Raw genomic sequence first — 25,415 nt, 5'->3', positions numbered from 1 at the left:
ATGCAATGAAAAACAGTTTTGAAAAAGTTTGAAGGAAGGATGTCAAGGCAGCATGTTGTGGGCTTTAATTTCGACACAATTTCTGTTAAAGTGGCATAGTCCAGGAGGCTAAACTGTCTAAGATTGACGTGGGGGACATTTTGGGAGGCGTGTAGTGTAACATTTGTTAATCCGGAGTTGCACACAGTATGTCTAATCTTTAATACTTTGTGTGTGAAGAATGCTGCGAAATTATTACAGCATAGCAGATTAATGGCACATTAAGCCCCCAAACTATTTTTAATTTGTCCGTTTTACCCTGGAGACCCCCGTTTACAGACGTCGCGCAACCGCTTTTGTTTGCCATAAAAAGAAGGTAAGTAAATATATTTGTTTTTCGAAATGTCTATCATTTTGTAGCTTGCAATCATTGACGCCTAAAATTTATGATGCCAAATATTTATAGATAAAAAAAAAAACTTTATAAAACTATTGACTCGCATATTTTAAACTTTTAAACAAATTACGTCAAAATTGAAACAATAGTGTCTGTAAATAGGTCACGGATATCTACTTCATAACAATGGCTTAATTGTATTTTTTTTTTTTTTTTTTTTTTTGTTACTGTCACATTTTCCCCGAGATTTCAGATGATAAATAATCGATCCAAACAAAGACATTTTTTAAAAAATGTTTAAAAGGGTAAATATTTAAAAAGAAAATCTCGACCACTCCTTAATGTCTGCGATTTCTGCATTGAGACCCTTGTTATATTACCGTGTTTCACCCATAAAATCCCCAAAAAGTCTGGCCGTGGCCATTCACAGCTGTGTCTTGACACTTGGTTTTAAAATGAGTTTTTAAATCGAAACAATGTTAGTACGTGATAATATTTTGTTAAAATCATGGTGTCTTTAATTATGCTCTCTCATACTGTGACCTCGAGTTATGGTTTAGGGGTTCCATTTTTTTTTTTTTTTTTTTTTTGAATGCCTTCCTGTGCCAATGTTTTCTTCCCCCAGAAAATTGAGATTTTAAGCTTTCCAATGATGTATCACACATGCATATAGGACAATTTAAAAATTTGGTCAAATTGGGGGTCTCAGAGCGGAACTTCAAGTCACCTGAGTGTTTTCCGCCATATATATTTTAGATAATATACTATTTATCACTGTTGGTCTACTGTATATAACTTGTTTTGACAATAGCATGTGGATAGGCCAAAAACGCCTATGACCATACCTACTGTTTCTGTTGAATTGTCAAATATAAAACTATTCAGTCTTATTTTTTTTGTTCAATGCTTATCCTAACAAGTTGAATAAATGTTATCAAGCTTCAAAGCGGTTCGTTGAGCATGTTTGGTTGTCAATGGGACATCATTATTACAAATTTTGACAAAAGATTTTGGGATTTTTTGTTGTCTTTTTGGGTACAAAATGTTGATTATAATTGGTCAGTGAAGAAAACAACAGTTTGGACATGAAGTTTATGCTGTCCTGAAAAAAGCGACCCAACCAGGTCATTGTGAACTTTTTTTTTCTTTGAGATATAAAGGCAACATCAAAGGTATGCATATTCGGACAAAATAGGCTCAGGTGTTAAAGGGTTAAATACAACATTTCTTTGATACTGTATTCCATCACAAATCAAGTTGAACAGCTCCAGGTTTGAATGGCTCTGTTTCTCTTCTTTTTTTTGTGTGTGTTTGTATCAGCCTCGACTGACTGACTCGTGTGGCGCAGACCTCTGGGAACAGGTTCTGATCCTCAACGGTGGTCACATCTCGTTTGAATGCCAAGGTCAGGTGTGGCTGCCCAATGGAGCAGGTGTTCAAACAGAGTAGATTAATGACCAATATTATGTATGAAAAAAAGAAAAACAATGTTTTATGTTGAACCTACATATAGTGATGAACACGGTCAAAAATTTTTTTTTTTAAACAACTCTTCCTTTTTTGTGCACACGTTCACTATGGCTTAAACACACTGGAATGATTTGACAAGTTTGATGCATAATTCTAGAAAACAACAGACAAAACTTTTTTTGTTTTGTTTATGTATGGTTTATTTCTTTTATATTATTATTATTTTTTTACAAATAGCACAGTTTTTAGAGTGTGTGACCTGTGACTTATGACAGACGAGCATAAATGCTTATAATTTTCATTCATTGTTTCCCACAGAATGTTGCTCACAGGGGGTAAGAGATGGGGAATTCTTACCCTCCTGTGCTTGGTGGCCACTGGTTTGCTCTACAATTCCAAATGGAATCTGTATTTGCTCTGGCCGAGAGGGTTCCATGATTGCAATTGCCGGAAATGCTTGACTGAGGGTGAGCACGAGTTTAAAGCGCTGATGGATGCGTCGCCCAAGCCGTTTTTGACGAAGCAAAACCCAACATCGGAGGATGATTTCGACTGGTGGAAGGTAGATGCTCATTTCAGTCTGTTTTCTTCTAAATTTGATACACCACAGAGATAACTGTCTTGACTAACCCTGCCAAATTTGAACGAATTAACAATGAGCTTCAGGTTTGTAAATTCATGTCTTTGGTCATAGGCTTCACTATCAGTTAATGGGGCTCGGCCGATTTTCAAAAACTTAAAATTCAAATCTCTTCAGAATCAATGCCGCTAGTGACCTAAAACTAAAACAGGCACCTCCCTTAGGCATATAGGAGTCTCCATGAGCAGTGACATCAAACATTTCAAAGTCATTCCCTGATAAAATCCCGATTATTTTTTAAATACAAGTATAAGAAAACTTAAAATGGCTATAAAATTCTCCAATTTTACGCTAGATGCACACAAATCACCAAATGCAAAGATAATCACCTATATTTTCAGGATCAATAGCAATATTTAACACATCATATAAGTTTTTGCCCAAAATAGCAACTTCATTTTTAAGTTTTGAACAGCTAATAAATAACTACATTTTCGCATCAGAAGTTAATACTTGAGGAAAGCACGCAAAATCATCTTCATTTTACTCAACAAAAGCAAAATGTGCATTTTTCTATATACAATCACAACTTATTTAGGTTGAATTCCACTATTATGTAGAGATACAAAATCCAACATGGCGTTTGTCACAAAACAAAGAGGTTTTTAAGGTAAAGATTCTTGCAAATAAATGCTTAAATTGCAGAATGTCTATAGATAACAACTTAAAACAGTCCAGATTCTTGGTTAAAAACAAAATACGGGCAGTAATCGTTCATTTTACTTAAATATTTCAAGCAAAATTTACGGTATTGTGTAATCCAACATGGCGGCCGTCACGAAACAAAGAGCTTTTTAAGTTGTAAATTATGTCAAGAAATGTTTAGATCGCAGAATTTCTACAGATATGAACATAAAACACTCGATACCGTACTCTTGATTAAAAGCAAAAAACATGGGAAGTTATCATTCATTTTACGAAAATGTTTCAGGCTAAAGTTAAGCTAATTTTTTCCATTCATTTCATTGCATTCACAATGTTTCAAACTGCATGCATGGTGCGAAAAATGTAATAATTACCTTGAATCTTCGACCAAATCACTCTTGAGACACTCCTGCCTGCTCGTATTTGGTAAAACCTTTGTCCAATTTCCACTTAAATCCGGCATTAGAACGCAGCGTGTGTTTGAGTTTATCACCGTGAAGCCAACTCAACTTCTACCTGGGTCCGGCCCCCTACGGGAAGGTGTGGCGCAATGTCTGTGGAAGCTGTCTTTTCAACTGATGGTGGAGTCTATGCTTTGGTATTTTCAGAAAATTCAGCGGGAAACACGGCCTTTCAGTTTCTTCAATGAAACTGTCGACAAACTATTCACAATCCTTCCACCCAATCCCGGAGTTGAGCAGCAATCACCCTACCGCTGCAGGTCCTGTGCAGTCGTGGGTAATTCGGGTAATCTGAAGGGCTCACACTATGGACCCCTGATTGATCACCATCACATTGTGATAAGGTAAATCAATGCACCTTCAACCTAGGAAGTTAGCGGTGCTCCAAATTTTTGTTTTTTCAAAGTAGTATAGCCTTGGCCTGGTTGATATTTTGATTTGTGTTGCCATTGTGATTCGCGTGTTGATGAGAATGAACTACGGGCGCACCAAGGGCTACGAATCGGATGTTGGGACCAAGACAACTTATCACATCATGTATCCTGAGAGCGCCATCTTTTTGGACAACAACACTCGTCTCATCTTCTTTCCATTCAAAATAAAGGACTTGCTTTGGCTCCTCAAGAACTTCGCCCCTCAGTAGGTGTTGCCATGGAGAAAAAAACACCCATACCGCCACTCTTGATATTCACTGATATTTGACAAATGCACATGCTGTTACTTCCTCAGGGAAAATGGTCAGAAGAACCCAAAGAGGCGTGCCAACAAGGATCTGGTGAGTCCGGACTATGAGCATGCTGTGACATCTGTGTTTTCTTGGGATACAGCTGTCCTTCATCTTAGTTTAGGTGTCGTTAAGAGTCTAAATTGCAACAGGTAATGATTCTCAACCCAGCCTTCATGAAATATGTTCACACAATGTGGCTGGAGAAAAAAGGCAGATACCCATCCACTGGCTTCATGGCTTTGCTGCTCAGCTTGCAGATTTGTGATGAGGTAAGCTGCTCTTTTTTTTATCTATTGATCTTCCCATTTCACGTTAATCTTACTGCTAGAAATATACTATTTTGAGCATAGACTGAGGAGATTTCCGGAACACTCCAATACCTGTCTGTGACTCCTCCAGTCTCTGTTGAAACTAAATGACCCGATTGTGTGTTCTAAAGTGGAGATCAAATAAAATACAACTATAAAGGTTACTGTGCAGTCTAGGTTCACTGTGAATGTTCACCTTCATTAACACATGAATGGGAAAATATTTTGACTCCAGGGCTACAATGGGTTCTAAAATTTGGCACAGGGGCTGATTTAAATAATAAAAGGAGAGAATCACATTCCATTTTAGTAGGAACTTATTGATCTCCCTTCATTGCTAGTGCATAAAAGTCAGAAACACAGTATGTTTAATTGTGGCAATTGTCAGAACACATACAGCGGGGCAAATAAGTATTTAGTCAACCACGAATTGCGCAAGTTCTCCTACTTGAAAAGATTAGAGAGGCCTGTAATTGTCAACATGGGTAAATGAGAGACAATGTGGAAAAAGAAAAAAAAAAAGAAAATCACATTGTTTGTTTTTTAGAGAATTTATTTCCAAATTAGAGTGGAAAATAAGTATTTGGTCACCTACAAACAAGCAAGATTTCTGGCTGTCAAAGAGGTCTAACTTCTCCTAACGAGGCTCCACTCGTTACTTGTATTAATGGCACCTGTTTTAACTCATTATCGGTATAAAAGACACCTGTCCACACTCTCAGTCAGTAACACAACTCCACTATGGCCAAGACCAAAAACCTGTCGAAGGACACCAGAGTCAAATTTGTAGACCTGCGCCAGGCTGGGAAGACTAAATCTGCAATAGGTAAAATGCTTGGTGTAAAGAAATCAACTGTGGGAGAAATTATTAGAAAATGGAAGACATACAAGACCACTGATAATCTCCCTCGATCTGGGGCTCCATGCAAGATCTCACCCCGTGACGTCAAAATGATAACAAGAACGGTGAGCAACAATCCCAGAACCACATGGGGGGACCTAGTGAAAGACCTACAGAGAGCTGGGACCACCACTGATAATCTCCCCTCGATCTGGGGCTCCATGCAAGATCTCACCCCGTGGCATCAAAATGATAACAAGAACAGTGAGCAAAAATCCCAGAACAACACGGGGGGGCCTAGTGAAAGACCTACAGAGAGCTGGGACCACAGTAACAAAGGCTACTATCAGTAACACAATGCGCCGCCAGGGACTCAAATCCTGCATTGCCAGACGTGTCCCCCTGCTGAAGAAAGTACATGTCCAGGCCCGTCTGTGGTTCGCTAGAGAGCATTTGGATGATCCAGAAGAGGACTGGCAGAATGTGTTATGGTCAGATGAAACCAAAACAGAACTTTTTGGTAGAAACACAGGTTCTCGTGTTTGGACGAGAAAGAATACTGAATTGCATCCGAAGAACACCATACCCACTGTGAAGCATGGGGGTGAAAACATCGTGCTTTGGGGCTGTTTTTCTGCAAAGGGACCATGACAACTGATCTGTGTAAAGGAAAGAATAAATGGGGCCATGTATCGAGAGATTTTGAGTGAAAATCTCCTTCCATCAGCAAGGTCATTGAAGATGAGACGTGGCTGGGTCTTACAGCATGACAATGATCCAAAACACACTGCCAGGGCAACAAAGGAGTGGCTTCGTAAGAAGCATTTCAAGGTCCAGGAATGGCCTAGCCAGTCTCCAGATCTCAACCCCATAGAAAATCTGTGGAGGGAGTTGAAAGTCCATGTTGCCGAAAACATCACTGCTCTAGAGGAGATCTGCATGGAGGAATGGGCCAAAATACCAGCAACAGTCTGTGAAAAGCTTGTGAAGAGTTACAGAAAACGTTTGGCCTCCGTTATTGCCAACAAAGGATACATAACAGTATTGAGATGAACTTTTGGTATTGACCAAATACTTATTTTCCACCATGATTTGCAAATAAATTCTTTAAAAATCAAACTATGTGATTTTCGTTTATTATTATTATTTTTTTAAGACCTCTTCGACAGCCATAAATCTTGTTTGTAGGTGACCAAATACTTATTTTCCACTCTAATTTGCAAATAAATTCTTTAAAAATCAAACAATGTGATTTTTTTTTTTTTTTTTTGCACATTCTGTCTCTCATGGTTGAGGTTTACCCATGTTGACAATTACAGGCCTCTCGAATATTTTCAAGTGGGAGAACTTGCACAATTAGTGGTTGACTAAATACTTATTTGCCCCACAGTATGAGGTGTTGTTCTGGTCAATTAATATAGATCTGTGAAAACGATAAAAGTAAAATCACCTTTAGCTAACTTTGGCGGCTACACTCAGGAATGCAGTATTGAACCCAATTGCAGAGGTGGGTAGTAACCCAATACATTTAGTCAGTTACATTTACTTGCGTAACTTAATTAAATAATTTACTTTTAAGGATAATTTTACTAAGCCAAACTTCTTATTTGAGTAAATTTGTGAAGAAGAAATGCTACCCTTACTCAGCGACTTTGGGCTACACTAGTCGTTACATTTTTTTCCTCTTTATTGTACATTTTACTTTACTTTAAAAAAAAAAAAAAAAACAATTTCCCCAGAGACGCCAACTGTGCCTCAACCAATTTCACTAATGGGACAATAATCACATGACAACATTATACAAGGGCGTAGGTTTGGTCTCAACATAGGGAGGGACGAAATGGCATAACCTGCATGTACACTTTTGCTGGGGATGGGACATTCAAAATGATCAATGCAAAATAAATCTGTATTGATTTATACTAATTTTTATGTGTATAGGTTCAGCCTACACCGTTCAAGTCAAACCTTTGTTTAAAAAAAACTACTAAAGAAACACATTGAAAACTTCCAGAAAAATGTCCGGATTTTATTAGCAAATTTAAATTGCATTATTTTAACATAACTTAAATTATACTAACATACACAATGAATACAAGCTTGTTAATAATCTCTTAACTATCCAGGAATTTAAAAAAATAAACATTTATTTTAAAATCATTCTACAGTGTCTAAATAAAGAAATAAAATATAACTGAAAAAACTTGTCAGGGAATTACAAAAATAAATAAATAGTGAGCTGTCCTTCACGTAAAACACTACTGCTTTTGTCCACAAGCACACCCAAACTCAACAAAAAAATGAAAGTTCCCTTATAAGCTGCCATAAGACCACATAAATTAAAAAAAAAAAGTCAAATTGGGGAGAAGGGGGAAAACCTCGGTTCACTACATTTCTAACATTAATTTAACGTTAACAGTAGAAAACCTATACATGTGGACACTTTTCTCTAAGCAGCTTCCTACTTGAGTTTCGTAGGTTGGCAAGTTCACACGGTTTAATGGTATGCTAACTCTGATGCAGGTCGGACTTTCAGTAGCAAAATTTGTGTTCCCCACTTCCACAACATTAACATCTTTTTAAAATTATGCATTTGACATAGCTGTCAACATGACTCGAAAACGCAGATTTTAATCTGTTTTTATTTAGCACTGACTGACCATAGAAAAACGGAGATCTAATCCTTTTAGTTTCATAAAAGGAAATATGTTTTCTCCACTCGAGGGCACTTTGGATGAAAAATGCTAAATTTCTGTAGATTTTTTTCTCTAGCCAGAATTCAATGTTTATTTTTGTATTTCTTTGTCTTAATATAGTTATGTAATATGTTAGAGTATAATAAAAACAGTTCATATCATTTGTGCTGAGAAAAAAAATACTGTTAAAAAAAAAAATCACATTATTTTAAGCAGTTACTCACAATGTTACTCATTGAGTATTCTTTTCACCAAATACTCTACTTGTACTTGAGTACATTTGTTGGATTACTACTTTTACTTGAGTAATATTATTTTGAAGTAACATCCTCTTACTTGAGTAAAAGTTTTCGCTACTCTCCCCACCGCTGCCCAATTGTCACCAATTCTTACATGAGTAGGAGTGTATCAAACAGGAAGTGAGCGTATACTTGCATAATAAAGTAACAATGTTATGTCAGGCTGCTTACATGTCGAATATGCCTGTATGAATAGCGTTGTTGTCCAAAGATGATTAAAAGCATAGCCTAAATCTTAATTATGTCACATACTCATGTTGATCTTCTTTTTGCATGAAAAAGTGGGAAAATAATTAGATTTCCACAATTGGCCTTTTTCGTCAATATTTTTTTTTAGAGCATATGTAGATTGGAGAAGTTTCAGCAAGCCATTTTTCTCCCCATCCAACCTGTTATAAGGAATGGAAAATACATTTAATAGTGTGTGAGAATCAGCAGCTGGGAAGGCAGGATGGCGTAGCCAATACCGGATGCTTACCCTAGCAATAACTCTTTGCATCCTGCTTACGAAGCCTGTAAAATATTTGAAAAGCAAAGATAACTGAAGGTGATTACTGACTATTGTTTCATCCAAACATAATTGCAATGTAGTACAGTAAAAGGGTAATAAAAATCATATGAGAATTAGAACAAAAATAATACCTTAATTTGATTTCCCCTTCAGGTCAATGTTTTTGGATTTGGAGCTGACGGAGATGGAAATTGGAACCATTATTTTGAAATCCTCAAGAACAAAAAGCTGAAAACTGGACCTCACGCTGGCACGCATGAATATGATGTCATTCAAAAGTTGTATGAGAAAGAAATCATTAACTTTTTTAAAGGACAGTAACATTTGCTGCATTCTTGGGGTTGTAAATAGACAAACCAAATATTTATTATGTCACAATTCGTTCAAAAGCAAAGGAACACAGTAGCTCTTTACAAGAGAAGTTAGAATTTTGCTTGAAACACAGTATAATATCTTCAGACTTTGCCATTGAATACCCCAAACTACATTTCTGTTGCTTTGCAAGTCCCTTATTATTATTTTTGTATACTGCATTAAGCATTTTATATAACAAACAAATAAGATGGCTGTTACATGGACAATATTGTTTTCCCTGAAAAAAAAAAGTTTGTACAAAACAATCTGGAGCCAATGACTGCAAACTTTGTGTTTGTGTGTGTCGTGGTGGTGGTGGTGTGTGTGTGTGTGTGTGTGTGGGGGGGGGGTCAGAGTCAAAACAAAGAATTTTCTATCACATACTTTAAGTACAGTTTATTTATATCAGCTTCACACATTGGACTTCTAATTTGCTTTACATTTTAGAAAATAATCACACACAGACAGTAGAACAATAAATAGAAAATGCCTGCCTATGCAAGTGCTTGCTTTTACCTGCTTTTCAGAAATGTTCAGTGATTTAGCTTTTACCTCTAATAGTTAATAAAAAGCCAAAACAAGATATGTGGAATCAATTTGGACACGTTTTACTTTCACCGCTAAATAATAAACTTACATCTTCAGTAATAAAATACACAGGGGGCATTAGTTATACGAGTACAAGCACATTTGTCAAATTGAAGCTCATGAAGTGGGTTTATAATGACCTTTCATAAGAAGCAGAGTGCTGCCATCTAGCTGTCATCTTGTAGTAAGTGCATCAAAGAGTATAACGTCGCCTTCAGAAAGGTGAGCGCTTTCTGACAAAGTCACTGTTTTGAACCAAATAATATTAAATGACCAAGTACTTACACCGAAAATCGTTAATTATTTAATCCAACAAGTCAGAAATACACTGTTGACAATGAAACAAGCTCTAAAGAATAGTTCCACTCACTTATTTGCTCTTGGTGTTACTTGTGGTCTACCAAATCAGTGCACGTAAACACCCTTCTCTCAGCCACTTGTGCAGTGGATTCCAGCTGAGTGTAGGATGTTTACATGAACTAAACCCAGAGTAGAGAAGCAACGGTGTCTTCGTCCACGGTGTCCGAGGCTGGAAGTAGATTGGGGCGGCAAACATCCAACTGAAAGCTCGGCTGTAACGACAGCTTCCAGTCGGGGATGTTTACAACCTCTAGACTACCTGGTGCCATTGAACAGTTTAAAAAATACCACAAGAAAGCCCTGAAAAGTAACAAAAATAAAGACAAAAGTCAGAATAGGAAAATTCAGAACATTACAATAACAAAATACAAAACATTGCTTACTACTAACATTTTTTACTTACAAAAATATTATGAAAAGAAATTGGAAAGTTGTCTTCGCAAATTAACTCCTTGTCATATAAAATACTTTCTTTTCTGTGGCATACTGTGTATATTATGAAGCGCACTCTCAAAGAGCAAGTTTAATTTAATACATAATAGGCACCTGATTATAATGCGCATTAGTGCATCAATGTGCTGCGTGTGTCACATCGTTCTTGATTTTTTTTTTTTTTTAAACATTGTAAGTGTTTTACTGCTTAAGACACTGAAAAAAATGTGGTGGATTTACCTGATAAAATTACCGTATTTTTCAGACTATAAGTCGCGTTTTTTTTTTTTTTTTTTTTTTATAGTTTGGCTGGGGGTGCGACTTATACTCTGGAGTGACTTATGTGTGAAATTATTAACACATTATTGTATCATTGCACATGTTATTTTGGAGTTTTGGAATGACACTGATGGTTTGGTAAACTTGTTAGCATGTTCTCTATGCTATAGTTATCTGAATAATTCTTAATAGCCATTTTGTGTTAACATACCGGCCACGTTCGCATTTCATTGTTAATGCACCATGTAACATTATCATACTGTACACTTATTCAGCATGTTGTTTTCTATTGTATTTTTATTTTAAATTGCCTTTCAAGATGACATATCTGTTATATGTGTTGGATTTTATCAAGTAAACTTCCCCCCAAAAATGCGACTTATATTCCGGTACGACTTTTACACGTTTTTTTCCTCTTCGTTGGGCATTTTATGGCTGGTGCGACTAATACTCAGGTGTGACTTATAGTCTGAAAAATACGGTATTGTAACAGTTTGCACTTACTTTTATTAAGTAAATGTTACTGCTTGCAATATTAAGTTCAATTCACAAGTAGTGAATTTTACTCCATAGAAGTAAGTACAAATTGTTACATTGATTTTATCAAGTAAATCCACCAGTTATAAGACAACTGTCCAATTTTCTGGTGGATTTACTTGATAAAATCATTGTAACAATTTGCACTTACTTTTATGAAGTAAATTTTACTGCTTGTGAACTGAACTGAATATTGCAAGCAGAAAAAAAAAAAAATCAAGTAAACAGTTAAGTAAATTTTACTGCTTGTGAACTGAACTTGATAACTTAAGCAGTAAAATGTTCTTCATAAAAGTGCAAATATGTGTAACAATTTGCACTCACTTTTATGAAGTAAATTTTACTGCTTGTGAACTGAATATTGCAAGCAGTAAAATTTACTTCATAAAAGTAAGTGCAAATTGTTACAATGATTTTATCAAGTAAATCCACCAGAAAATTGGACAGTTGTCTTATAACTGGTGGATTTACTTGATAAAATCAATGTAACAATTTGTACTTACTTCTATGAAGTAAAATTCACTACTTGTGAACTGAATTTAATATTGCAAGCAGTAAAATTTACTTCATAAAAGTGCAAATTGTTACAATGTGTAAAAATTTGCACTTTTATGAGGTACATTTTACTGCTTAAGTTATCATGTTCAGTTCACAAGCAGTAAAATTTACTTAACTGTTGAATTTACTTGATAAAATGTTTATTTTTTTTAGAGTATGGGTTTGATTAACAATGACTTTGTGTCTTGAGCACTTTGTTGGAGCAGTATAATGCAGTTACACTCCCAAAAAATAGGCTCAGGGTCACAACCAGAATTCATACAAATCTTTAGGAAGAATAAAAGAGTTTAAGTGAAATTTGGGCTGTGCTGGTGTCTAGTGGGCTCGATAGTGCGGAAATTACGGCAATTGTGTGTCGTATATAGAAACACAAGCACACTTTTTTTCCCCAACAATTGTTGAGGGATAGGGATGCACCATGATGTTAGATACATGGATGGCGGGGGATAAGCGACATAAGGCATATTAAATAAAGATGGACACTTATACGTATGTATGTATGCATGCATGCGTTTGATGTGAGGGGAAAAAAATCCACGTTAGCCTGACGTCAGTTGTTCAAAGCGTTTTTCTGTCACCTTGGCAGCGCGAATGTGTGACCTCTGCGTGTTTTCGTGCGTTTAAAGGAATCGAGTTTTGTTATATCTGTTTCCCTCGATAAACGTCACATTGGACAGAACGTACTGTAGTGGCAACCGAGCATAATGTGACGTCATCAAACGTAAACAGCTGGCAAACATTTGATGAAATGCCAAAATGCGACTGTCAAAGCCTACCCCAAAACAACCCAAAAGACCACTTAAACGCGCACGAACACGCCATTTAAAGACGTCACTTGGTGGAAATACCCCCTTGTGGAGGACAAACGTTCGAAAGTAACTTTATGGAGGGAAATGGCCGGTTAAAGCAACTAAAGCCAACTGTTAGCTAGTGCTAGGCTAACAGCTAGCACGGTTACTTAGCTTCTCAGCTAGCTTCTCCGTGACCCTAACCCTTTGCTGTGTGACGTCTCCTTACCATTACCGGGCCGAGTACAGAGCCTCATTCCGCCGAGGCGATGTCCATCCAAAACCAATGTTATTTTAAAAAGTCATTCGGGATACGTCGCGTCCGCTTGCGGACAACCTGTTGTTTACCCCCCCTGCCAACCACCACGCGCGCGCACATACACACACACTACCATCTTCATTCACATGCCTTTATTTTGACCTTATAGTTACTCGACACCAACATTGACGTCATTGTCATGGTAACGGAGTCCCACCCACCGCCATAATGATTGGATTAGACAAATTTGTGTTTATATTTTTACATCTAACGAGTTCTTCCCCCCCAAAGGATAAAATAACATTTAGAATGCTTATCTTTATAATATGAAGAAAAAAAACTGTTGTACATGTGCATACTTTAATGTTTGTTATGAAAAGGAATTGTTCTCTAAAAGTGCTGCCATGTGTCGTAAACAAATATACAAAAATATGATTCGCATAAATGTAAAAAGAAATATACAATGGCATTTTTTAAATATAAATATCAATGAGAAGTGTGAATCAGAAATAACTGTTGTGTCATACAGACATACACAATAGGGTGTGTTTTAATGAAAATTAAAAATATCAAAATGTCATCCAGATGGATTAAATACCCCACATTATCTGTAAGTGTGATTGTGAGTCTCATAGATTGTTTGTCTATGTGTGTCCTGCGATTGAGTGGCAACCAGTTCAGGATGTACCCTGCCTACTGCTCATAGTTAGCTGGGATAGACCCTTGTGAAAACAATTGGTATGGAAGATGAATTAATGAATGTCATTTACAATTGATAATCTTGTAAAAATAATAATACTAAGAGTTGAGTCATCTGCACATAAAAACAACATTATTCATGCACAATGGCACTGTTCTTTAAAATTTAGGTGTAAGAGGAATTAACGTTAAGTTACATATATTTACAGTATATAGCCCCTAATCACAATCAAGTCTCAAAAGAGCTTCACAGGGCCACGGTCATACGCGGAGATTAAGGGGGGTCCGGGGGAGGGGGCATATCCCCCTGAAAATTCCATTGCATGTAATTGACTTTCCTATATATGAATTTAAAATTAAGACTTTGCAGGTCAAATGTTGTCTATAAAAGTTGTAAAGTAATAAAAGAAACAACAAAAATGAATAAAATGTATTTTTTTTTTCATAATGGGTAAAAATTATTTTTTGGAACAGATTATGTGACTAGCACCTTAGAGATGGTCATTTGCTTTGCTTAGCCAAAACCACCTGAGGACAGAAGAGGCAAGATGGATATACACATGAAGGCCCGCAAACAGTTTGCTGATGACATGTCATCAAAGCACATGAATAACTAGAACCATGTCCTATGGTCTGATGAGATGGGCGGGCTTTCTTGTGTACCGTCTTCAGAAGAGGCTTCCTCCTGGGGTGACAGCCATGCACACCAATTTGATGTAGAGTAAGGCATATGGTCTGAGCACTAACTGGCTGACCCCCCACATCTTCAATCTCTGCAGCATTGCTGACAGCACTCCTGTAACGAGTCACATCACATTTTGGAGGGAAAATGACAAGCAGTACTCAACTTGGACATTAAGGGATGTATGTTTTATCATAGGGGTGTACTCACTTTTGTTGCCAGGGGTTTAGATATTAATGGCTATATTTTGAGTTATTTTGAAGGGAAAATAAATGAACTCTATTATATAAGCTACACACAGACTACTTTTCATTGTGTCAACGTGTCATTTTGTCAGTGTTGTCCCATGAAAACATATCCTTAAATATCTGCAGAAATGCGAGGGGTGTACTCACTTTTGTGGTACACCATATATCTTGTAAGTTAACTTAATTGCTGACACTGCGTTTTGGGGTCATCAATGTGTTTTGCCCCCCCTGTCACAAAAGTCAAACGCCGCCTGTGGCCACAGTTGGTCAAAATGACAACATCCCCTGAAGTTTTACTTGTAAATTGTTGGCTAGTGGGAAATGAAAATATAAAAATACAATCATGAATAGCACATAAACATATCTTAATCATGTAAACAATATCCAGTGCTACTTATAAATAGAAATTTACAAATGTTTTCAAATTAAGTGTCATTCATTCTATATAAATATACAGCTTACACACATAAGAAATTTCTCTTAGCGGATACCAATTATTTGTTATCATCATCACTGTGACATTGTCAACTGTGTCCAAAAATCAACTTACGGCAATCTTAAAGCTGGTGTGTTAGGTGATGACAATCGTTTTTGGCATTTTCAATAATTAATGCGTCCATCATTTTAATTTGGCACTCAGTTAGAACACTTTGTCTTTCCTTTAGACAGCAGTGACCTCCTTATTACCTCTGCCTGCCTGCCTGCCTGCCTGCCTGCATACTTACCTGAGGGGACCTGGCATGTCATTCTGCATGCCACTGGTAGTAACTGTGCAGCTTGCTGCCTTGCCCAAGGACATATCGATTGACAAATAGGTTGTTTAAAGGCTGAGGGTAAACTTCATTACATCAGGTAAATAGACATGACCTTAGTTGAACTATTTGTGCTCTGTACAGAAATCCTCCACAAGGGGTCAGACTAGAGCTGAGTTCATCATCACGATGGATTCTACGGCATCTACCGGTTATTGTGCGCTGTATGAGTTTGATAACTCTTCAACAATCATGTGCATGACGGGCAGACAAGATTAACAAATGTATCAAATTGTCTTCAGCATCGGTTGGGACCCACTGGGGCGGAATCTTCTTTCTCTCAAGATTTCTTAATATTTTATATGACATTTCTTCACTCGTACTTATGAAAAGCCCCAGTGGAGAAAATCCATCTATAACCTAACCAGGAAAATTGATTCCCTTGTCGTTCTCTGTGGTCTGAAATTGCCCAGAGCTATTATAAGAGAGACTGATTTTCTATGTGCACTGGAGAGGAACCTATGCTCTTTGTCGGGCTCTTTGCCACATGTGAAAAGTTTTACGTGCAATGGCAATATTAAAGTTCTGTGTTGTCAACTCAAAATCAAGTACAGTAATAGTCTTTTCAGGTCAATGAGGTCAAAATCATAGTGGCTGAGTACATGGTTGATAAAGAAACTAGTAAATTATAAATAATGTAAAGCACTCTGTTGAAAGTATATGAGTTTGAACTTATAAATTGTGTTATTGGCACTGTATAAGCTGAGAGAATTTCCTTTTCAAAGCCTTTTTGTACAATATCCTTCAAATTCTTCCTCAGAATATGTTGCTAAACTGTAAATTGTAGTCTCCGGTAATTTTTTTCTCATGTAATTGCCAGTATTCCACATTTAAAGCAACAATCAGTAACTTTGATAGTTTTTGTCAATTTCAGTGACGCCGGTGGACAAAAGTGGTAGTGTTTTGCCTTAAGGAAGACTACGTTTCCCATGAGGACCAGCGCACAGTGTCGTAAAATTCCGATCTCCCAGTCACCTGCAGATGGATTAAACCACATTTCTGTGTCAAGCAGTAAATCCCAGTTCTGGCTAAACAACAGCATGTGACGAAGTTGAGTATCACAAACGTTTAATTTTGTATCGTATTCCCCCACTGGCCCTCCGAGAACCGAGCGCTGACAAGTTCGGTCTTGGGGGGGGTGTCACCCTAGCAGGTGAAACTGGGGCCAGTGTTTATTCTTGAGTGTCCTTATGTCTGTTAGCATCCCTTTTTCTTTTTTTTTGTCTCCTCGAACAAACCTTTTGTCTTTTGTTGCTCCGACATGCACATTTGTAGTTTTTTCTGTGGCAGGGTTCCTGCCACCCTCCTCAAAGTTAATCGGTACCAGGGTAAGCGATACAGACCCCCTCAAGATATAAAAGAGGTGTCATTCAACTAGTCGTCGGTCAACATATCATCACAAATGTGAGGAAAATATTTTATAAAGGTTGAAAAGTTATCTAGTTTTTTTCCTCAAAAGAAATAACTTCAAGTGTGTTGGACATAACACTACCAACTTTTCAGGATGCTCAAATTGTCCCCAACAATTTTTAAGCAACTTTATTTGCATTATATAAAGAATTCAGTTATATCGGTAAAATGTTTTCCCATATGTTGAAATGATAGAATAGACCCTACCATTATTAAGTGAATTATTTTCATTATATTCAGACTTACATTTATCCCTTTTCACTTGCTGAATGTGCCGGTCAATTTCCCCCCCCCTCAAATGAACATTGCGTTGGTTGATGAGTTGAGGCTCCCCCGTCCCGCCACAAAGATACACACACACATACTCACACAGCCCCAACAGATTCATGTAGACAACATGCCGCCTCATCCACCCCATTCGGAGAGGAGGGATATTAGAAGTTTTTATTTTTTTTCTGGCCAGCAGCAGCCACTGTAAGTCATATAAAAAGACTTCAATGTTGAGGAAGTGAGGGAAACACCACTAATTTTGCTACTGAAAGTCCAACCTATACATGAGTTTGCATAACATTAAACATGCTAACCTGCAAAACTACTGCGATCAGGCCAGCCTCCACAAAGAACAACAAAGTCAAGCTAGCCGTCCCTTATTTGGATCATTGTTTGCATTATGTGCATTCCGGTAATATTGTCCCTACCAATGTTGATACCACACCTACGTCCTGGCAAGCAACTGTGTGAGAAATTGAGTTGTTCGATCTCGCTTCCAGTTACTATTGCGTTTATGAAAAAGACTTATTACTAATTATTCTCAAGGTTCTGGGCAAGAAGCTTGATACAACTGTTTGCCTCAGTCCTCATTGGCCTTGGAGGATTTATGTCCTGTGTTAAGTAAGGCTGAAGCTACTCATTTTATTTCACTGCATCAATAGCAAATACATTAACAATATCCAGTCGCTGCAAGCACACTATTAATTTACCACGACCTGTCCCTACAGGGGCCGGATGATTGTTGGAGGCAATGAGGTGTATCCTCTTACCCCACCCTGGGACACAGTGTCGCTCCCGAGCCAATCGATGTCCACTGAGTTCGAAGAGGAAGAAGGAAAGGCAGGGAGGCATTCGGGCAAACATATGGCGGCATAGAAAAAGACCCCCTCCACCACAGCTCAAGTGACGATGTTACCTTACCCTGAAAGATTTGCCATCTAACACTGGAGCTTTGTCCGGTTGTGTGGCGACATGGAACATCATCCCTGAAAGGGTGAAGAGACGCAAACAAAGAGAGGTTAAGCGAGTCTTGTTCTCGACAGGAAACACACCAATTGATGAGTCAATACAAGTCTGTTAGTTTTACATTAAATATAAGTCAAGTCATATTGAGTTGAACTCAGATTTCCAGGCGCTCAAATCAGAAACATCTTTATTGGTAAGTATGGTCAAAACAGACAAGGAATTTGTCTCTAAATGGAACAAAAAATATAATGGATAACATGATGACTAGGGATGGGAATTGATACGATTTGTACGATTCCGATTCCATTATCGATATTGCTTAACGATCCGATTCTTTATCGATTCTCTTATCGATTCTAATTTGGGGGAAAAGAGGAACAAACGTTTTGATTGGCATTGAGTTTGTTTAATCAGAAGTCACAACCTTACAAACTCACAACGAGGTCAAAAGAGGCCCAAAGCCTCAATGTTAACTGTGGCAATAAGTGGCAAATGCACAAGAATGTGTAACATTTTACTGAAACATTTTTCTAATAAAAATAAAAAATATTGGTATACATTGGCATATAGGTCGTTGTTCTGCCTTTGGCAATATGTGTTAAAGCAGGGGTCCCCAAACTTTTTCCTGTGAGGGCCACATAATTTTTCCCTTCTCTGATGAGGGGCCGGGGGTCAGTTTGTAACAGAAAAAGTGTGACGATTGCAGGAGTGCCTCAATGTAAAAAAATATTGTTTTTGAGAAAGCCACAATCAAATAACCCTTTCTGGATTCTTCACGGAACAAAAGTAAATAAAATAAATAATAATAATATAATATAATATGATAATAATAAATATAAATAACACTAATAATAAAATAGATAATAACCAAATAACCCTCTCTGAGTTCTTCACAGAAAAAAGCCAGGAAATAAATAACACTATTGAGAAAAAAAAAAAATCAAAATGCTCTCTGGTATTGTTCACAGGGCCGGACCGGGCCGTAGTTTGGGGACCCATGTGTTAAAGTGTATTATTTTACCATTATATTGAAATGCATGCCTTTTAGTTTTTATGGTGCTTTCACGCGCCCTCACATGAAGAAGAACGCGCTCACGTGAAGAAGAGCGCGCTTACACGCGAAGAAGAAGTGCCACATCCAAGCGAGTGAACGTTTAGTGAGAGAGGGAAAAACTGCCACGAGCCTACGTTCTTTGTTAATGTTTGTAAAATATCTAGAGAGGCAACGCCTGTATGTATCATCTTTTGTGTTGTTGTTTGTTTCCACTTGCGATCGGACCCTTAAATCCAGTTGTGTAGTGGTTTGAACGATGTTTTAATGCTAGCGAACGCATGCTAACCGTTTGTTATTACTGTATTAGCAGCTAATCATCGCTGATTTACGTTGATGCAAACCTGCTTGTTATTGGGGACGAAATTGATTTGTTTCATTTCTATTTTTAGTTTCTCTCTTCGAGTGATGGTTGAATAAAGTCAGCAAATTATATCAATGTCTTCTGCATCGTCATTTGGGAGTTTAGCTATCTGTATAGCCAGGACTGAGCCTTAGCTTCTTGGTGAGAACAGTACAGTCGTATTCCCTCCCAATGCAGTTATCTCCACCTTGCAATGACTGCAAGTCGCTTTTTTGTTATTTTTCCTCGTGAAGCGAAGACACGCTTTCGAGCGTTTGAAGCTAAGTGCTGTCATTGTTATGTTTACGGCTGCAATGCTCGTGCTAAACCATCGTAACCTTTCATTTTCACCCTCTTTCCTGGTGAAGTGTAGCCAAACTTTGGAGCGAGTGGTTCTTGGCGCCGTGCTAGTTTGATGCGTCTGGACAACAAGACATGTCATGACGCAATATGCATCTTTAGGAATCGTTAAAGGGATCGTTAAGGCTTTTTCATTGTGATATCAAGGCCTCAAAACACTAGGAACCGGTTCGGAATTGGAATCGGATTTCGATTCCATCCCTAATGATGACTCTGCTGTACATAAAGTTTCTTCACAAGAAAAAAAACAGCCTTTAACATCATTAAATGAGTTTTTGATCTTTAAAACAAAAAATAATTTACTATTTGCAAATTTGCTGACTTTTTTGCTGTGATTATAAGCTTTTGTGTTGTACAAAACGGTGCTAAATTCTCGCAAGGACTTAATAATAGTTCACAGTAATGTATCTAATCATAGTAATTATCAGACCTACTCTGTATCGGTGAGTTCAGTGAGGGATAGAGGTTAAATGATCTTCTAACCTTGGTATGTCGCTGTATTCACCTATGTGTGTCAATACAAGATGGAGCCTTTGGAAAAAAGATACTGGGGTGATAGACGATGTTTGCCTACGCAAATGTCAACTAGAGGTCAGTCTGCAACGATCATTTAACAGTTTAGACTAAGGAACATCAGACATCTGGAGAATGGTATCTTTGATAGCTTATTCTCAGAATACCGACAAAAAGAATGAAATATAAGTGGATTTTTTTTTTAATGATTCTACAGCATCAGATATGACAGATTATGTTCTAATTTCGCTTGCATCTGAGGTTGCTGTTTTTTTTTGGTCACTTGAACACAGCTTTTGTCTTCGGCCTCTGAAATGATATTTGAAGTGATTAAAGGCCATTGTTGAGTGGAGCTGACAGGTCTAATGGAGAGCAGAAAGTGCTAGTCCAGGCCTAATAGCAACATAGGCCTCGTGACAGCTGCTGGAAGATCTTAGACAGACAGCCTGTCAAGATGACCGTGCTTTATACAATTTGAGTTAAAAAGAAAAAAAAACAACAAAGAAAGACACAAATTGTTTTGATGCAGGGTGAGCAACAGCTTTTAGGTCAATTTGGCACGGTAATGTCAAAGAGGATATAGTTGATAGTGCTATTTTGCTTGGCTCGTGACAGCTATAGAATATAATATGTGAAACAAATGACACATACACTCAAAATTAACCAGCAATTACAGTAGCGTCGCAACCTCTGTTGAGCACACAGCACTATACCATTTTGTAACATCTGTCTCCCTGTTTTACAAGGATGACGGAAAATGACTGTATAATTTGTGATGACGAGAGAGGGGAAATAAGCACTTTGCCAAATGGATACTGAAAGTACAGTATGTTTAATAATACTATGACAATGTTGAAAGACTGCAACATAAATGCTCTTTTTAAGTTTCTTTTCGTTTATAACTGCTAAAATCCCAATTTTGCTCATGCCCTTCACAACTGAGATGTATTAGCCACACTTTACTCCAAGTTTGTTTGGTCTTATTGCATGACCTTGATAGAACCACTGGGTGCCATTGATTTGTTTACCTGTGCACCACTGACAGTTCCTCATTAGGTTTCTTTTGCACAACATTTCCCGGGCAGGAGACAAGTGTGTGCACGTCAAAGGCGACCATGCGTGATCAATGTAAGTGATGGATGGGGCCTGGCAGTATAATTGTGTTGAATAGCTGCTTAATGGCACCATTTAGTAGCCACAACATAAGGTTGGTGACTTAAGTGAGGGCAGCAGCATGCATGTTGCACAGTAGGGGAGGAAAATGACTGACTATAGCAATGTTATGGAGGCTTTGAGTTCCACTTTTTGACTGAAATGATATTTGATGCACTATATACAGTACAGTTTGTCCCCTAAAAATGGATACACACTTTTGCAGCTGATAACTTGACATGTTTACACTTGAACTGCATTTTCATACTTCCAGTACTATTTGAGAATGAATTTTCTTTCTTCAATGTTTAGTCTTGCTACCATTATTGATTCAATGGGTTTAATCTACCAAAAAATCCATAGACAATTTGTTCATCAACTGCAAAAGAGTGTACAATATATGGCGGAAAAGACAGACAAGGCTGAAAAAGCAGTTTCTGCTCTTGCACCCCTCTTTAAAACAAACTGCTGTATTTTAAGCCAAAAGAACTGTTGTGTTTGATAGAACAATATACGTATCTATATGCTGCCATAGGAGATTCATGGCACATTAAGCCCCCAAAGTATTTTTAATTTGTCCGTTTTACCCTGGAAACCCCCATCTACAGACATCGCGCAACCGCTTTTGTTTCAACCTATCCATAAAAAGAAGGTAAGTAATCATATTTATCATTTGAAATGTCTGTCATTTTTAGCTTAGAATCCTTAATTGATGTCTAATATTTAGTTTATAAAAAAAAAAAAAAAACAACTTTAAAAAATGATTCACCCTCATGTTTTAAACTTTTCAACAAATTACGTCAGAATGAAAAAAATAGCGTCTGTAAATAAGTCACAGTTATCTACCTCATAACTATCGCTTAATTGTATTTTTTTTCATTACTGCCGCATTTTTCCCACTATTTTAGATGATAAATAATCGATCCAAACAAAGAAAAAAAAAAAAGTTTAAAAGGGTATATACAGTATATGAAAACGAAAATCTCGACCACTCCTTGATGTCTGCAATTTCTGCATCGTGACCCTTGTTTTATTACCATATTTCACCCATAAAATCCCCCCCAAATTCTGCTTTGGTCAGTAACAGCTGTGTCTTGACACTCAGTGATACATGCGACATCAAGTTTTTGGATCGAAACAAGGTAAGTACGCGATAATATGTCGTTAAAGTCATGGCGTCTGTAATTCTGCTCTCGCGTGCTCTCACCTTCAGATAGGGTTTTGCAGTTTTTTTTTTTTTTTTTTTTAAATGCCCTCCTGCTCAAAAGTTTTCTTCCCCAGAAAATTGAGATTTTAAGCTTTCCATTGATGTATCACATATGCATATAGGACAATTTTGAAATTTGGCCAAATTGGGGGTCTCAAAGCGGAACTTCAAGTCACCTGAGTGTTTTCCGCCATATGTACTGTATATCGCATTTTTGGGAGAAAATACTTTTCCTTTTTACTTGTAAAAGCAAGTACGTTTGTACTTTTATTTGAGTATTTTTTTTTTCTTAGATACTTGTACTTAAGTAATTTTTTGCCCGTCTATTTGTACTTTTACTTGAGTAGAAAAAAAAGTAAGTACTTCATCCACCACTGCCTTCCGTTTAAAACCTTTGAACAATGTTAAGTCAGGATGGGTAAAATTTTTGTTCATGAAAATTGAACTATTGCGCAGGAGGAGTGCAGTCAGGGACAGAAAAATCTCTTGTCATATGCAATTTTGCAACACTGCTCCAATGTTAATATAGGATGTGAAACATTACCATGTTGTAAATTTTTGAATGTTGTAAAAACAAGTTTTTGGATCGAAAGAAGTAAGTACCCGATAATATCTTGTTAAAATTATGGTGTCTTTAATTATGCTCTCGCGTGCTCTCACCTCCAGTTACGGTTTTGCTGTTTAAATTTTTTTTATTTTTAATAATTCCCTCTTGTTCAAAGTTTTTCCCCCAGAAAATTTAGATTTTAAGCTCCCGAATGATGTATCACACAAATTTTCCCCCCATAAAATTGAGATTTTAAGCTTTCCACTGATGTATTACACATGCATATTGGACAGTTTTGAAATTTGGCCAAACTGGGGGTCTCAGAGCGGAACTTCAAGTCACCTGAGTGTTTTCCGCCATATACTCTATAGTCTATATAATGTAAATATATATTATTGTGTGTCCCCTGCTAAAAAATATAATAATTCAACGTATAAATATTTAAATATTTAACCAGGTCTCTTGTACTGAAGGTATGAACTTAAAAATATTTTGGTTTTACACTACAAAAACAGGGTACCCTGTGAAGAGTTGAAATTGCTATGAGTCAGTAGCAGTAAGTTAAACGTAGATAAGAGGGAGCCATTCCAAAACAGCGCATCCCAATTAATTAATGCTTACAGTATTCCACTGTAAATGCTGCTATAGTTTTTACACAAATCTTTCCAGGATTTGCCACTAAGAGGCAGTGTTGTCACTCAGCCACACCACTGTTCAAACATGGATGAAAAGCCACTTTTGGGTGTTTCGAGCATCTCTTGATTTGAAACTATACACTTAATTTACATTACAGAATTCAATAAAAGGCGCATGCACATAATACTCATCCCTTTGTGCTGCCTCTATGCAACATTGGTACGTTGAACGTCTGCATTCAATGATTGCCTAGCGAAGATTTGGAAGTTTGAGGAGAGAGTTGGAAGTGAAGCGACTCCATTCAAAACATGCAGGATCCCTAACATGTCACAGTGAGGAGGTAGGAACCTTTGACATACTTTGGTGGCATACAGCAGCCTACACATTTGAGACTAATACGTATGGTTTCCAATGTTGAAAATAACACTCAGGTGTAAAAGCCCACTATTCTTCTTCCCCGCCACCTATCTGACAGGGCATTCCTCATCGGTTCTCCTTGCACTGCTGCTTCTGGCCTTGTAGGACTTAAATAGAAATATCTCGAAGGTAGTGGGGTGGAGGGGACTTAGATCAGTGCCTTAGACGACTACGGCACAAGGGTTTTTGTTTATGAAGACAGGGTGCAACAGATGGCAAGTATATCTATAAATAAATTGCTCCCCTGAAATGGAGATTAGTGCATTTGAGCTGGTTTTTAATGGTCTCCGGGAGAGATTAAAAAGTAAGCTGATTCATAATGCGCTTCTCTTTGCGGTGAATCACTCATATACCCAAGAGGGAAGTGATGGGAGAGTGGGGAAAATGGCCTAAGAAGACGTTACATGGATAAAGAGGAGCATGTTGTCTCCTAGTGGCTGCAGTTCCATTAATCAAGCACTGTTAGCACCTGAATGTTTTCATTAGAGGAGTTCTAGCAGTCCTCTAAGATCCATTCAAATGGTTTCTCCTCATAGCAAACAAACAAACAAACAACGCACCAGCCATCTCCCACATCCTATTGTATAAATATAGTACATATTTCTATCTTGGTTTTCACCTCATGTGTCACATATTCTCCAAGTAATTGAATTTTATGAAAAGATAAGTCTCAATTATGTAACTGGTGTTGATCAGCCTACAGATACTGTTGGCCTATATCCGCCCACCTGAGGCTACCTCAGCATCCTCCACAAATATTGACAGGATTCTCATGTTTTTTTACACTCTAACAAATAAGCAGTATAGCTTGTAGGCCTATATGAATTTCTATCAAAAGACTGTTTGCAAAAAAGACTATTGCCTCCCAACACATATCACGTCCAGTAAGTCCTAACATTTCTGCTCCTTCATTAGAAAACAAACACATTCACTCTAAAACAATGTTAAATCACTGTTTTCTTTTTTCATTAAT

General features: G+C 37.4%; 1 protein-coding gene across 9 annotated transcripts in view; it reads left to right on the top strand.

Annotated features, from left to right (window-relative positions):
* The window catches only part of LOC130910989 (CMP-N-acetylneuraminate-beta-galactosamide-alpha-2,3-sialyltransferase 1-like), a 40,816-nt gene extending 31,145 nt beyond the window's left edge, over positions 1-9,671 (top strand). For 4 of the 9 annotated variants that reach the window (XM_057828683.1, XM_057828684.1, XM_057828681.1 and 1 more), the window contains 7 exons: positions 1,697-1,808; positions 2,165-2,408; positions 3,740-3,936; positions 4,064-4,231; positions 4,322-4,367; positions 4,469-4,588; positions 9,128-9,671. In XM_057828683.1, coding sequence (XP_057684666.1) covers positions 1,774-1,808; positions 2,165-2,408; positions 3,740-3,936; positions 4,064-4,231; positions 4,322-4,367; positions 4,469-4,588; positions 9,128-9,295 — 978 coding nt within the window. In that variant the 5' untranslated portion in view covers positions 1,697-1,773 and the 3' untranslated portion in view covers positions 9,296-9,671. Of the gene's footprint in view, positions 1-1,696; positions 1,809-1,878; positions 1,901-2,164; positions 2,409-3,739; positions 3,937-4,063; positions 4,232-4,321; positions 4,368-4,468; positions 4,589-9,127 lie in introns of those variants that run through there. The other 5 variants (XM_057828688.1, XM_057828689.1, XM_057828687.1 and 2 more) reach the window with 3 other exon arrangements.
* The last annotated feature ends 15,744 nt before the right edge of the window (positions 9,672-25,415 follow it).

Source organism: Corythoichthys intestinalis, chromosome 22 (assembly GCF_030265065.1).
Source record: "Corythoichthys intestinalis isolate RoL2023-P3 chromosome 22, ASM3026506v1, whole genome shotgun sequence".
Classification (NCBI taxonomy): Eukaryota; Metazoa; Chordata; class Actinopteri; order Syngnathiformes; family Syngnathidae; genus Corythoichthys; species Corythoichthys intestinalis.
This window is presented reverse-complemented; position numbering and strand designations above follow the sequence as displayed.